General features: G+C 42.8%; 1 protein-coding gene across 1 annotated transcript; it reads left to right on the top strand.

The window, feature by feature from the left end:
- Positions 1 to 611: 611 nt before the first annotated feature.
- Positions 612 to 11856, top strand: CDA (cytidine deaminase). Its single transcript, XM_078865744.1, has 5 exons — positions 612 to 711; positions 6461 to 6592; positions 8396 to 8513; positions 9088 to 9145; positions 11109 to 11856. The coding sequence occupies exons 1-5, from the start codon at positions 705 to 707 to the stop codon at positions 11268 to 11270; spliced, it is 477 nt and encodes a 158-aa protein (XP_078721870.1). The 5' UTR covers positions 612 to 704; the 3' UTR covers positions 11271 to 11856.
- The last annotated feature ends 4535 nt before the right edge of the window (positions 11857 to 16391 follow it).

The raw sequence follows: 16391 nt of genomic DNA, 5'->3' as shown, positions 1-16391 counted from the left end.
ACTGTTATTAATGGAGTGGATTATTAACTTTTGCGTTTGTGTCCTGGTCACAAAAGCAAAGTTTGTGGGGAACAATAGCCACTTTCTGTACTTTTGAGGCATAAGCAATTAGAAAATAACACTTACTACCCAGGAACAAAAAAAATTGTTTCATGGTGTAATATATGACATTGTCTTTGAAACTGATTGGTTCACACCAGAGACAGCTTTCTTTTGAGCCTCGTCTCAAACAGTGTCAGACCAGAGAACGCCAAAAGGCGAACAGCACAAAGACAACGCACGTATCAAGAGCAGTTTAATCTCGGGGTGACCAGCTAGCTACATCACGGGTCCATTTACGAAACGTGTCCAATTAAAATCCCCTCCCATCCCCACACCCCCGGGCATTGCTTTCGAAAGCCACCGGGAGAGATCAACGCCAATTTTTGCGCCAGATTCCCGGTCCATCCAGAAGTGTTGGCAATGCCCAAGTGGCTCTCGTGTCAAACCCACCACCAGCCAAAAAACGACGGTCATCAGCTCTGACCTCTCTGTCTGCACGCACGGGCTCACGCTTATTTAATTATATTCCTTTCTGTGGTCGTAAATGAGTGAGCAAAGTCAGCAAAGCCCCCTTCCTGGGCAAACTCGTTCCTGGGTATATAAATCGCGTGACAGCAGGTCCGCCTGACTTAATCGGTCGGACAAGTGTTGCTGCCATCTCGATGGAACGTGAGTGTTACCATTGTTGAATAGTTTTTTTTATACTCGCATAGATACATCGCATTCTGTGGACTGTCGTGTGTGTGTGTTGTTGTGCTGTGTGTTTTCACATCGCATTGAGGTTGATAAGTTGCGAACGTAACATGCGGTGCATGTTTGAAGTGAGCCAATAAATTGAGTTTGCCGGCCGACGGCAGATGCAAGTTTGTACCTGACATTGGATTGTCGTGTGTGGATTTTGACCAACATGTTTTTGCGTGTTGAAACACAGTGTTGTTCATAAGAGAGAGAGAGAGTGTGTGTGTAATGCTGCATATTATTTTTCACGGAAACAATGTGTAACTCTGCCTTCGTGTTTCTATGCTGTATACACAACATTTATTGACGTGGTGTTGATACGATGTGAATGCCCGTTGTATGGGGGGGTATTGAATGTGAACAAATTATTAGCCTCATCAATATGATGTGTGCATTGCACGGTGGAGGGGTAGTGCAGTAGTCAGAACACGATATACTCAGAAACTTGAGTCCATTTACTGGCCACCGGCTCACATCGGCGCTAAGTAATATCGGAACCGGTCCTGCCTCTCCCGTAACCCTCCGGTCACCAACCCGCATTGACCAGCGTGGTGAAGTATGGTCAAACAACCCCCGTGAACGAAACGGGAGTGGAAGCCGTTATCCAGCAGTGGATTGACAAAGGACTGTAAGTTGACATGATCAGAATCTACTGTTTGCAGTGTACTTTGTGTACCTGGTTATACCCTATATTGCACGTTTACTTTGTAACGCATATTGAGTCAAGTTTGGTGGACTTTGTAAGGTCCAGGATGCATACATGTCAACCCATGCCTGTCAGCCCGTACGGTTTACCCGTATTCTTGTACAGGGAAATAGAGTTTGCAGGTCCATATGGCGTGCAGCCGTTTCAATATGGGCTAAAACATTGTTTTGGGTATATTGCTTTGTGTTTCTCCCTTGTGATGGGACTTTGTGGGATGAACGTTGAGATTTATTCGGGTACGGGGTGACCAATAAGGTCCTGAATTGGTCTGTAATAAGGTAGGGCACTGATGAGGGGTTGACAGGTATGTAGTGGTGAGTGTACTCGTGGTGAGTGTAGTAGTGGTGAGTGTAGTGGTGAGTGTATGAGTGGTGAGTGTAGTAGTGGTGATTGTCTATTTGTTTGTGTTTCTCCCTTGCGACGGGACTTTGCAGGATGAACGTTGAGATTTATAAGGGCACTGGGTGACCAATAAGGTCCTGAATTGATCTGTAAATAAGGTAGGGGCATTGATGAGGGGTTGGCAGGTATGAGGATACTGTTGAGAACCTCTTTCGTTGAAAATTGGTGTGCTTTCAATTCGAGTTAATTCTACCAAATCGCACCATTCTTATTGCGCAAGGTTATTTTTAACAGACGAGTAGAGTCTGCCGTTGCATCGCGGTTGGAGGCAATGTTAATCTGCCCCCCCCCCCCCCCGAATATAGAAGTCAAAAACTTCCTATGTTTGCGAGTACAATTTCAATTTTGGCAAATTTGGAGCGTGACTCGGCCATACACGGGCTTACAACTTCGAATAACGTCCACTGTCAAGCAGACGGATCACGTTTGTTGAGCAATACACGCTCCGTATTAACCAGGGAGGCCGCGCTGCCGGGCTTGAACTGCAAATAGTAGCAGACGCGCTGAAGATCTGTAACGTGACCACCCCAAATCACGAAAACTTTTGGCCACGAGTTGCCTCGCGAGTCAAATAGAAATGCGTGTTGGGCTGTGCCTGAAATGCGCACGTACTCTTAAACATGCCATCCCCTTTTCGATTACTCGCGTAACGGCATGGTGCACTGGGATGAAATGTGTTTCTAAATTCACGAAGGTATAATTTCTATTCTTTGGTTCTTTCGGTAAAGTCACGTAGATAGAAAAATAAGAATAAAAATAAAGTGAATATAAATGAATAAAAAAAAACATTGATGTAGACTGGTTCTTAATCGGAGTGAGTGTACTGGCAGTCTATAATGTAGACTGCAGCCTGGTTATTAAGTATGGTGAGTGTAGGACATCCAAGAAAGGTAACATGCCCATTCTCTTCTACCTCCATGGTGAATTTGATGGCTGGGTGTATGGAGGTTGAAAAGGATGGCATGCTACCTTTCTTGGATGTCGTAATCAAAGAGACCAGATGGCTCAATGAGCCATTCTGTCTACAGGAAAGTAACCCATATTGACGCCTACCTAAAACCTGATTCCCACCACCATCCATCCCAGAATAGTTCCTTCATCAAAACGCTACACCATAGAGCTCAATGTATCCATAATAAAGTTTTTTTGGGTTAGATCGCGTAAATATATAAATGTGTCGTTAAAACCCGCCACCACCCGACACAGCCAACTAGTAAGGGTTGTCACGTAAACAGAACGTGGCCAATTCGTCACGAGTACAGCACTAACCGGTGTGTTGGAGAGCCAAGCCACAACATTTACAAACTGAGTACAACGTTTCACCAGTAATTACAACTAGCTTCAGGCGACAGCTAGATTTGTGGAGAAATCTTACTATTTCGTTCCTTATATAGAGGTGTAGATGTGTTATGATCGAAACGTCGTGGTTTTTGTTATTTTTAAAAAAAAATTTATTATTTGTTTTATTACTGAAAGCACCAATAATAAGTCTACATTATAGACTGCAAGTACACTCACTCAGGTTAAGAACCATTACTAGTCTATACGATAGACTGCCAGTACACTCACTCAGGTTAAGAACCAGGCTACAGGCTACATTATAGACTGCCAGCACACTCACCCAGCTTAATAACCAGGCTACAGTCTACACTACAGACTGTCAGTACACTCACTCAGCTTAATAACCATTACTACAGTCTACATTATAGACTGCAAGTACACTCACTCAGGTTAAGAACCAGGCTACAGTCTACATTTTAGACTGCCAGTACACTCACTCAGCTTAATAACCAGGTTAGAGTCTACATTATAGACTGCCAGTACACTCACTCAGGTTAAGAACCAGGCAACAGTCTACATACTCTTTGGTTCTTTCGGTAAAGTCACGTAGGTGAAAAAATTAAAAATAAACATTTTCTTGCTGTGGTTGTCACACCTGATGATGATTGCTTGTGTTGCAACCGAAACGTCGTGATTTTTTTTTCACCTACGTGACTTTACCGAAAGAACCAAAGAGTATGGATCCTTGCAGTCACGAAAACTTCAAATCTAGAAAGAACAGTCGACATTAATGTTTTTTTGTTATTTTTTATTCTTATTTTTTTCTAATTTTTATTTTTATTCACTTTATTATATCTACGTGACTTCACCGAAATAACCAAAGAATATTAATTCCTGCAGTCACGAAAGTTTTAAGTCAAAAATTTGGTGTAATTGCTATATATTAAACATCTTATTCCCTACTTTTTGGTTCTTTCAGTAAAGTCACGTAGGTAGAAAAATATCTCATTCGCCTCTGAGAATGGGACTATTTTACTTTAAAAAAAATCTCAACCTAGTGGAATCTGTCAAACATCCTGTCAAGTATTTTCAACGACCAGGTTCAAGTCCGGATTTTACCTTAAGTTAAGTGGCAGTGAAAAAAATGCACCCACAGTAAGTCTGTAAAAGCTTTCAGATCCATAAACACATAAAGAGATTTACAACAGACCCACAGACAGAAGCCCATACACAATTCATGCCACCAGTCTGGTTTAATCATTTCGATTTAAAGCTTTCGTGACTGCAGGGATTCATCTTCTTGGTTCTTTCGGTAGCGTCTGACGCTGTCTCCCCGACAGACCTGGTCTTCACCTGAGGACGGCTGCTTGCGTTGTGGCCGAAACGTCGTGAGAATTATTTTATTGTTTTATTTTTATTATTTTATTATTTCCCTTCTACGTGACTTTACCGGAAGAACCAAGAAGATGGCTTAATCATGTGTTATGCGGACAACTTAAAGGGGAGTCGCAAACCCCACAAATCTGATTTAAACACAATGCGTTATGCATCCTTCGAAAGGGCTGCGTAACACACGCTGTTCTGGTTTAAACACCGCCGGGCTCACTCTCCGTGATCGAGTGAGGAGCCTCAAGAGTCGAGCCGCTGCTCCTTCCGATCGAGAGGAGCCAGTTGAGGTGGTTCGGCCACGTGGTAAGGATGCCTCCCGATAGACTGGAATTCTACCGGGCACGTCCCACTGGGCGAAGATCCTGGGGCCGACCCAGGACACTCTGGCGGTTGCTCAGCTGACCTGGGAACACCTGGGAATTCTCCAGGAAGAGCTAGAGTCTGTCGCCAGGGACAGGGAGGTCTGGACCACCACTACTCAACATGCTGCCGCTGCGAACCCTCACCAGGACAAGCGGACTGATAAACGAACAATACAAACCAGTGACTACATTTGTATATGAAATCAATGTAAGCAACTGCCATGTGTTGTCAATGATGTGTTTGTAATTTAAGTCGCACCAGTCTCTTGCAACACTCCATCTGTTGCGTGGTTCACCAGTTAGCAGTGTGAGCTTGTGGCTCTGGCTAAAGCAATTTCAGTCTGATAAGACGCCACCTCAACAAAATGTTGTAACTTGATTCAGTCTTGTAACTCCACTCAACTACGGGTGAGTTGTACTGTACATGAATGCTCCCACGTCTATGCTCCCTACCTTCACCAACCCACACTTGCCATTAGTTCAGTATCGACAAATTACCCCACAACATGCACGGTCGGGTGGGGGGGGGAGATGCACTCATCCAGTGGTGGATGGACAAATTGCTGTGAACGTACCTGAGTTATGTTTTTAATCTTGAGGAGGAAGTTTTAACTACATTGAAGTTGCAGCCTGTAAGTTAGCCTGCATGTGATGACTGCAAGTGTTGCCAACTCTTTAAAGTGGAAAAAAAGTCAAACGAACCAAAACAAATATATCACTCTGTCAAAAGAGAGACCTGAGGTCAAAAAATGTCATGACAATTTTCCAAAAACTGATATAGGATCCCTTACGTGGAAATCCACCCACATCTGCTGACTGTCTTCTTCCCAGAAAGTCTACATAGTTGTCGCAGGTCACTTTGATAACATGTTGTGGTTCGGGAAACTCAAAAAGTTGTGACATCTAGTGACAAAATCACCGAGTTGGCAACACTGATGACCACATTAAACAATGCCTAGTTTTGTAATTGTTTCGTAAGAGGCATTACACAATGGCTAAATGAGTAAGAAATTCGAGAATAGGTTTCCCCTTTTTTCTGGCAATAAAACAGGTGTTAAGATGTTAAAACACCAAACTGAAACCTTGCACAATGAATCATGTCTGCATTAACCACAATACTTGTGGTCAGAATGCAAACAAATATATGCATTGTCTTTTAAACTGATTTGTCCACACCAGAGAAAGCTTTCTTTTGAGCCTCGTCTCAAAACGGTGTTAGACCAGAGGACACCAAAAGGCGTGAACTTCTTTTGTGCCGTACATAGCCAAGCGTACTAATCGGAGGTGCGAAAAATATTGTGTAGTTCTTGCAAATTAATTAAATGTAACGTATAATTTATCTTACAAAAAATACAGTTTGGTCAAAATTATTAAGTTAAACCGATTGATATTGTGAAAAGTAAAAAAGGGCATGCGTCTACAGTTGAAAAGTACAACTTCTTATCTTGTGTAAATCGTGCATCTGGAGGCAGTGTTTAAGCAATTATAGTTTCATGTTTCCATGATCCTTAACCCTGCGGTGTAAATGTGTTTTGATCAGATTCAGAAGGAAATAAGTGGGTGTTGGAGCTCATACAACTCAGCCGTGATATGCTCAAGAAATCGTACAGCCCTTACAGCAAATTCCCAGTAGGCGCAGCTCTGCTCACCACCGATGGAACCATCTACACTGGTAACAGCTGCAGCTGAGACTGATTGTGTGCAATAATTATGTAAACACTGTACACAAACTCATTTTTATTCTTTTCTGTGGAGCATTATTGATAAAAGCTTGAGTAATCAGAACTCCGTTTTGTGTCTCCACGTATAAATAAAAAAATGTTTTCTCCATTAGCCTATTGGCTTTCTAGGCAAGTTCATTTGCCAATAACATTGGGAACCTAGCACCATTTGTTTAAGAAACCTGACTCTCCTGAAGACAATCACGAGGTCTAATCCGGTCTGGAATTTGCTTGTTCAGACAAATGCCGCTCATGTGCTTTCAACACTTATTAAAATATTCAAACCGAAATATCAAGACTATAATTTCCTGCCTCCTATTTAAAAACTGGTATATACTTTATATGATATACTATAGTAAATGGGCATGCAGTGGTTGCTCCGTTGTGAGCAACAAAATAAATTGTACACTACTTACATGCTCTCACATCTACGCTCCTCGCATTCACCAACTGCACTGACCAGTGTGGTGAAGTATGGTCAAATAACCCCCATAACGTGCATGGTGTGGGGAGGTCCTCATGCAGCTTTGAACTGACGAAGGATTCTACGTGTTTATATTTTTAATTTTAATATTTGATTTATTATTTCGCTAATGTTGCATGCATTGAATTGCCCATGTGAGAATATTGATTATTATTCATGGAAATTATATGCTTCTACGTCACAGATAACGGAGTATACAAAACTACAAATGAGAGTGAAAAATATAAACAAAACAAAGGAGTTGTCAAAAAAAAGAACAAAAAATATTTATTGAACCGAAATGTGACCCCGAAATCATAAACAAATGTATCACACTATGGGGGTGAATGGTGACCTAATTTAAAAGAAACAATTATTGTTCAGGAACTGTGGATCGACTTCCCAATGTATTTTTGTTCCCTTAAAAAATGTGTCCACGAAACTATCCTTAGTTTGTGTTCGAATGATTATCAGGGCCACATGACGCTGGGAAGTGGACGCAAAGTAAACAGGAATTGTCATGGATCACCACAGCGATGTACAGAACTGACCAGTTTGAAGATAATTTGCACAGCCAGCAACTCCATAGCTACGACCCGCGATCGAGGGTCCCAGGCACCAGGCTACAAAGAGAGGGGACCATTTGATAGTGAGCTCCAATATAGCCCTTGCACCAGAGTCCATTGCCATTGACGCTATGCCACTGGCCTCACTTACATGCAAGCTTGTCCAAAGGTCTTCACCACACCCCTTGCATCACTTTGGCTCTACAAAATAATAATGAGTGAGATTTACTGATTGGTGCCCATCGTAGTGTCCACTGGTGAATCTCAGCCATGGGAGTTGTCAAAACTTCACAGCCCTGGATTATTGGCAGTCAATCATAATCAGTGATTCCCTCGGTCAAATGTACATTGAAGTGGTGATCATATCCTGTTTACAGCCCTGAGCCAGAGGTGGAAATTCCACATTCATATGGCAGGGGCGAGGCGATTCATGGGACAATCACTGTTGACTTCCCCACAAATTGGTATTCAATTCCCGACCTTGGAGGGATGATGAACTGAGTCAACCCCCAACCAGGATATGAACTGGCAAAAATCGTCTGATTGTAAACCGGTCACGACCGTTGAGACACTGAGCTGGTTGATTCACTTGGTAGTTCGGGTTGACATGAGTTGACGTCTTATTAACTTGTTTTTTTATGTCACTCCATGCATTTCTGTGACCCCTTTACCCGAATACCTTACACCTGCATCGTGACAATCTTCTACTGTCGCATGACGCCAAGGCTGTAATGTGGAGAATGCGTGCTACAACCTTGGAATTTGTGCTGAGCGAACAGCTATTTTTAAGGCTGTCTCCGAGGGTCATCACAGCTTCAAAGCCATAGCCGTGGCAGCGTCCAGGTGAGCAGAGTGATGTATGACACACAGGGCCAAACAGGGGAGGGAGGGCCCTACCACGGGCCTGGTTTGTTGCAAATGTTATTATTTTAATTAACTTATGTGTATTGAAATAAATGCATTTTTTTAATCAAACAAGTGTTTTTTTGTCTAAAGAAATTGGGATGTAGGTTTGAACACTAGATGGTGGAATTCTGCACCGGGCCTCCAAGAATACCTGGGCTGCTTCGGTCACACAAGCCTCATTTTGTGTGATAATTGTAGAGTTGTCTGCAGATTACAATCAACTCTCAATCATGTGGGGTAATGGGGGGTGGGGGGCTTGGATAAAACATGGATAATGCAAAACAAATGTAACTTAGGTTATAAAATGTGTATTGTTTAGTGGAGAAAAATCTATTGCTCTCACATCTATGCTGCCAACGTAAAACCATTCGGACTGACCAGCGTAGTGAAATATGGTCAAATAATCCTCACAACCCGCACCACATGGGGGGGACGTCATCTAGCAGCGGATTAACAAAGAGTGCTAAACGTAGACGTGCTGTGTGTGTCGTGCTGGATGTGTTTGCCGCAGTGACGTTTCTGATGACTTCATCTCACCATGCGGAGCATGCAGGCAGGTCATGCGAGAGGTGGGTTCATAACTACTGCCGTTTCTCCCGGAGCTGGCTGGAGGCCTCTCGTGTTATCCTCCATATCAAGGATGGAAAACCTTTTTCTTACTGATGGTCAAGAAGGACCAGACTTTAATTCCAAATGGCTGCAAAACCTGATTTGATTAAATCATGGATGGGGAACCTTGACATAGCTTTGGCGGGCCACACATTAACACGCAACTTGGTATTATCCAATAATAACGCGAACAGTAATTGGCACTCGCCCGCACGCGTGATTAAATTAGAAACAGCATTAACAGGTCAAACATATTTTCCTTTGGTACCTGTAAGTGCAGCTAAGATGCTTACAGTGTTTGTAGGCTTTTTAAGGCAGTGCAACTATTCCAATTTTGCTATTAGTGTTATGTCATAAGTTAGTGCACCACCCAATAAATAGTGGCCCTGGAATATGTCAGAACTATTTCTGAAATTACAAACTTACCATAGTCAAACAAGACTTTGATTCTCATTAACATTAGAATCCCATTCCAGCCTATGGGCATTCTGGAGCAATGTCCCGTAGCAGCATTTATTTAAGCAAGCAAATTAGAGACCAACCTTAATTTTTTGAGTCGCATCAGCCGAGTCAGACCTGTTAGACAAATTTTTTGAGTGTCTGTTGTCATAGGCAAGAGCCCCCCATGAAATAGTTGCAGTCAGTTAAAATTGCCTCTTTATTCATATTAAGGACACACCTGTTATATGCCCTAGAAAGTCGTGATTGAATATATATAAATAAACATGATCGTATTCTTTGGGTCTTTCGGTAAAGTCACGTAGAAGGGAAATAATAAAAAAAACATTTTAAACATCATAAAATACAATTCTCACGACATTTCTACGTGACTTTACCGAAAGAACCAAGAATAACCAAAAATTACGTTTCGATCGCAGCACAAATGGTCGTCTTCAGGAAAAGGGGTGTTAGCTTCCAAAGGCAAACTATTTCTCAGGGTTTGGAATGGGCGTAGCCCAAATGTCAGCAGCCAATGTTAATGCAAGTGGTGGGAGCCAACCCGACAGTGGTTGGTTTTCACCAATCAAAGGGCTGCCAGGTGAAAATTAGCATGTTAATGAGATTAGCATGAAAATCGTAAAGCATGCAACCGAGGGAATATCAAAGCCAGCTATGACTTAAACTGGTTGAATGCCCATAGACTGGAATGGGGTTGATAACGTCCTTCCAATGATTGCTCAGTTTGTGTCCATCTTCTCGGTTGAAATTGTGTCTGTGTCCATATATATGGATGGCTACGGTATTGGTCCTACCGTGTTTCAGATCTGCCTTATGTTCACGAACACGGTCCGAGACATGTTGCTTCGTTTCCCCAATGTAACTTCTGCCGCAGACACAGCTTAGTTTGTAGACGCCGGGGTATTGCATGTCAGGGATCATATCCTTCAAAGATGGGATCAGATCACGCATTTTATGGACTGTGTTAAATCGAACCTGGATCTTGTGTTTGCTCATGATTTTGGAAATCTTTTCAGTGACCCCTGCTATGTATGGCAAGATTATGGTCTTGATTGGCTCCTCAGATGGTTCTTTCCCAACGATTATGGTGATAGCTTTACGGATTGTGTAGTCTGAATAGCCATTCGTCTTGAGAGCTTGGCCAGTTCACTGGCTAGGTGATGAAAATATCCTTCATTGTGACTGGTCCGAGACCACGAACTTACTGCACTCTAGAACCCAGTTTAATCACAGATTTCCAAAACTCAGATTCAAACCCAGGCTCTCAGTGGTGCTGGCATTCGCCCCCTAAGCCACTGCGATACCTAAATGATAGAAAAGATGTATTTCCAAATATGGCAGTACGATAAGGAGGGTATCTAACACAATCGCTCTTGTTTGTGTGTTTCAATATTGAACTTTGCAAAGGTATTCAACATTAGTTTGTTCAATTAATTTTCCACCCTTATTTTTCATTATGCACAGTTTGGCACAGAATGGACGGTTTTCTTGACAGCTCGACATGGCTCTTCATATCGTGCGTACTCGGTGGAAGAGCTGCTGCCCATGTCCTTTGGTCCTCACCATCTCAAACAGAATAAGATTCCTCCTGGAAGCATTGTGGCAGAAGTGCAGGAAAAAAAATAATCACTGAAAATGTACAATCATGCAACAACCCAGCAACTTTAAAGAGCATGGTCTACACATCAGGGTCAACTATTAGGCCACTTATGTTATTATTGTAATATAATTTTCAGTCCACCCTTCCACTGGGGTTAAATTAATTTTCTTGCTCATATTTACAAATCAATATTTTTTATCAACTTTATTTTGTCTATGCATTGTAAATTGCAATACATATTCCGAATCAAGACAAATACACAGGTGCCTGAGGTGACTCCAGAATGCATAATAGATGCATCTGGCCCCAGTCAGCTAATTTGTACTTTTTATAAGGACTAATCGGTGAAAATTGCGTAAAAACTCACACACTTAACTAACTTAGCTTTAGTGTCGTGTATGTAAGGTGTACATGCCTGTATATGTAGTGCATAATAAATACTAAATAATGTATATCTTTGGTAACTAATTATATATAATGGTGATTTCAAATAGATGATTTTATAAATGTATATCATTGGTCATGGTGTATCCCCTGCTGCATGAATGCTTCCTAATTTGTCACCATCATTTTATGGTCCTTTGAAAGCACAACCAATCTCACGCTTGCACATTAACTCATCTCATCACCTTATCAGAAGAACGCTGGCGAACAGAGTGGACCAACGCAGATGTCCAGAATAAAGACCTCATTCGAGACCCAAACATCGCACCTCCTGGCTTTGACAGTCCATGATGGTGTACCATCAACTGAATCAGAATATCAACAGGCCGATATAAGCATCTCCTTCATAAATGGAAGATTAAGACTATGGGCCTTACCGTTAACCACAATAGCCTGCATTCCTCCAACGGACTAGCAAAACTACACGACCTGTCCTGAAGCCCTCTCGTGGCTAGCAGACATCGATGTTGGCATTTAGCTCCTGAACATATTGCCATACGAAATAATAGAATAAATTCACCTGATAAATATCTGCAGTAGTCAAATTCTCAGGCACGTTTTAACCACGAGCTGCCACTCTGTTCACGAGTCTTGTCCATCAGTCATTCATCCAATATATCTGATTCATGTTCTCTGATCCACGTGCTATTCTATGTAGTTCAGTATCATTCTGAACGTGCATCTTTCCATACTACTTTGCCTACTTTTAATTTCTTATTCAAGTTTGTCTGTGTATCTGATACATATCATAGCTGGTAGTATACACTGATTGAATACATTTTTTAAGTAATGTCGACTGGTATGCTGCAAATAATTGTTGAATTCCAATTTATATCATACGAGGTGGTGGGTGACAGTAGCACGCCCGGCCGCCTTTGTCTCCCCAGTGGCAATGTTCACACACCACAGCAGTTACTCGTTTGAGGCTGAGTCGACCTAGGGGAGGCCCAGTAGTGGTTGAAATAATCGTCACTGGTGGTGGCCGTGAGCGGGAATCGAACTCGGGTCGCCGGGTTCGTAGCGCAGTGCGCTAACCACTACACTATAATGCGTTACGCTTGCACATGCGCGGGTCACGTGACAGATTTGACGTCACAGTTCACTTGCCGTGCAAAAAATATATGCATTATTGAGCTCCCCCCCCCCCTCCAAAAAGAAAAGTGTATTTTTATAATTTTTGCATGGTGTACAGTCTGGAAAGTACCCACATGGCAAATTTCCAGTTTGGTGCATGTCAGGAAGTACGCAAAACATTTTGAACAGACACACATTAACAACTTTGCCTTTTATATATATGGAGATGATGATTAGCTGATTGTCACCGAGCAACTGATGCATATTCTTTGGCTATAACATTTGAAATATAGCACAAATGTAGTTACGTTGCAAACGACCCGGAGTTGATTTTGGTGCAGATGCGGAGGTGTGGTTACTACATGCTAGAATAAGTGTTTGAGATGTTTGGAATACTTTATCAACACCAATGTGAGTGCCGTATTAATTATATTAAATGTTGCAATCGGCGACCACGACATTGAAAGTGTTTTTTACCTCATATATCCTTTTATCACCGCAATAAACTGTTTCACCCTCAGAAGCCCTGCTTCTAATTATCTACTTGAATGTAAACTCAAGCACAGCAATTCGTGCAACATTTAACAACAGTTATCAAGTTCGGACGCTGTGAGGTGAGACATGTTTCCGACGTTCTCTTGCTAAGCATGTGTAATAAAGCACTTCCACGACGACTGTAGACTTGTCTTTTATTAACAACTAGCAGTAAGTACCCGGCGTTGCCCGGGTCTTAAAAATATTTCTAAACTACTTTTAAGAATCTAACAGCAGTGCGTGCTGACTGTGGTGGTACCTGCTATGATTACAGCAGTGCATACTGTGGTGGTACCTGCTTTCACTGCAGCAGTGCATACTGTGGTGGTACCTGCTGATTACTGCAGTGCATACTATGGTGGTACCTGCTGTGATTACAGCAGTGCATACTGTGGTGGTACCTGCTATGATTACAGCAGTGCATACTGTGGTGATACCTGCTATGATTACAGCAGTTCATACCGACTGTGGTGGTACCTGCTATGATTACATCAGTGCATACCAACTGTGGTGGTACCTGCCATCACTACAGTCGTACATGCTGACTCTATATCAGTATTTATCGACTGTATAGCACAACGTACTCACCTGACAAAGTGGCGTGGTGAGGCCTAGTCCCGTGCAGAGCCTCCGGCCTCGCCTAGATTGTCCAGCCGGCCGAGGTGGCACCTTGGCAGGCTGGGGCTGGGCTGCTACCCCCCCCCCCAGCCACGATCTCCCCGGCCGCTCTGCAGTAATATCTACGGCCTATAGTGGTAGCACCTAGCGACTGTATATAGTAGTAATAATTACACACATCGGGGTTGGGGGGACATCACACAGTGAAGAATTAACCTGAGCGTTTAGTGTATTTTTATAGCATTTTTAACGCGAAAGGAAATGTCCCCCTCACTTCCACGGAAGGCGCGTGAGTTGGTACGGTCGTGCAGGCGTCATAAATAAGTAAATAAATGATACCGCACAAAAATCCCACAATCGCTAATAAAACTAATTTAAAGTTGACGGGTGCGAAAAATGAATCGCGCTTGCTGACCGCGGGGCTTACGGCGTGGTGCCTGGCTATTTTTTTTTTATGTAAACCCCACCGTTAGAGAGCCAAGCCCGTGACCACACACAAACCCACAATTTTTGACTTTTATATATAGAAAAGAAAAGAAGAAGAAAGAAGATGTAGATAGAAGAAGAAGACTAGCGGGAAGCACCCGGCGTTGCCCGGGGGAGGGGGGGGAAATATTTTGAAAAACTTCTCAAAACTAAAAAACATAACATATAGAAATGAAAAAAAAGCTTTGACTATTACCTCATTAATAAAAATTTTAATAAAACCCAACGCGCAGTGGAAAAAAAACTTGTGCTCGCGCGGCAAGATTTGATTCTTTAGATCGCGCAAAGGAATCGAAGGTTATAGATTTCTTTAGAATCGGCCTATTCCCGTTTAATCGATACCACAAACGCTCACCAGATATCGATTCTCGCCACACACTTCGTGGTCATCCCCCCCCCCCCCCCCCCCAAATACAAAAGTCAATTTTTATACGTTTCATATTGTGTACAGTATGGGAGCTAGCCACATGGCAAATTAAAAGTTTGTAACCTATTCCCCCCCCCAGCCGCGCATTTGTGCGGGATACACGGACTACGCGGATGGTTGGGCGGGGGATGCGTGACGTCAGCAGGCACACTGCGTCACACTGCCACATGCGGGTGACATGACAGATATGTGATGTCACTGCTCACTTGCGTGCAAAATATATCCATTATTGCGCCCCCCCCCGCCCCCCAAAAAAATACAAAAGTGTATTTTTATAATTTTTGCATGGTGTACAGTCTGGAAAGTACCCACATGGCAAATTTCAAGTTTGTTGCATGTCGGGAAGTACGCTAAACATTTTGAACAGACACACATAATCACAAATTTCGCTTTTATATACAGTGGAACCTCGGTATACAACCGCTTTGGAATAAGTCGAATTGGGTATACGTCGTGTTTTTTCGAGCATAAAATGACTTGGGATACGACGTCTTGCTTGGGATACGACGCGCTTGCTAGAACTTGTGTGGCTCGGGATGAGTCACCGCGTTCAGTACCCGCGAATGCCCCGTACACGACTGAGACAAAGCGAGGGGCGGGGTGGCATGGGGGAGAGGGGCGGGGGGCGTGGGGGAGAGGGGCGGGGGGCACGGCGGGCTGCCCCAATGGAGGGTAGAGCCCCGGGTCGAGGCACGTGTGACACATTAGGAATGGATGACTCTTTTAATTCTGTCCTTGTGCAGCAAGGGAGTAAAGTGTGGTTCTGTGAAAGTCCTGATGTGCTGTGCAGTGCATCAATGCATGTGTGTACAGCAGCATGTGATGACTGAGTCGGGCCTGTAGGTGGCTGGCAGGGTTATTGAATGACCGCGCGGATATACCAGTCACATGGTTAATGGCGACTCGGGAGGAATGCTGTTTGTAACACACGTGCTGTTGCATTTTACAGGTAAAGGACCCAAATGTTGTTTTTGATCGTTATATAAATGTTCTAGACTTGTTCTATACGTTAAGCTTGGCTTTGAATTGTTCGTTTGTGATATATGCCATTAGAGGCGTTTTAGCACTGTGCATTGTCAGGATGACGCACCGTAATTACCTACTGTCATTGTAATTCTCCAACTGTAATACTGTTTAGTCTATAACTATGCCCATGTACCCAGAGTATGACTACTTGAAATGCTATTTAGAATATAACACATGTAAAGTAGTAAGCTGTACAATGGTGACATACAGTATGTATACTGTACACATACAGTACATATAATGGGTGTAAGATACCGATATAAGTGGATGGTATAGATCGACATACAGCTTAGGATTAAATGAATATTCGAATAGTGATGTCCAAATGTGATTGTCAAAGACAAAGATGGTTTATCAGTAGTAGAATTGGGTTCAAGAGAAAACTGTTAATGAATAACCGCACGTGTTAACCAGTGAGATGGTCAGTGGCGGCTCCTGCAAAATCTCTCAGGGGGGGCAAATGTCTGGATGATTGATAAGGATAAGGTCCACCCATGCAATGAATAAATTAACAGCTTAAGCATGTAAAGGCAACTTC

This window comes from Lampetra fluviatilis, chromosome 21 (genome assembly GCF_964198595.1).
Source record: "Lampetra fluviatilis chromosome 21, kcLamFluv1.1, whole genome shotgun sequence".
In the NCBI taxonomy this organism is placed as follows: Eukaryota; Metazoa; Chordata; class Hyperoartia; order Petromyzontiformes; family Petromyzontidae; genus Lampetra; species Lampetra fluviatilis.
This window is presented reverse-complemented; position numbering and strand designations above follow the sequence as displayed.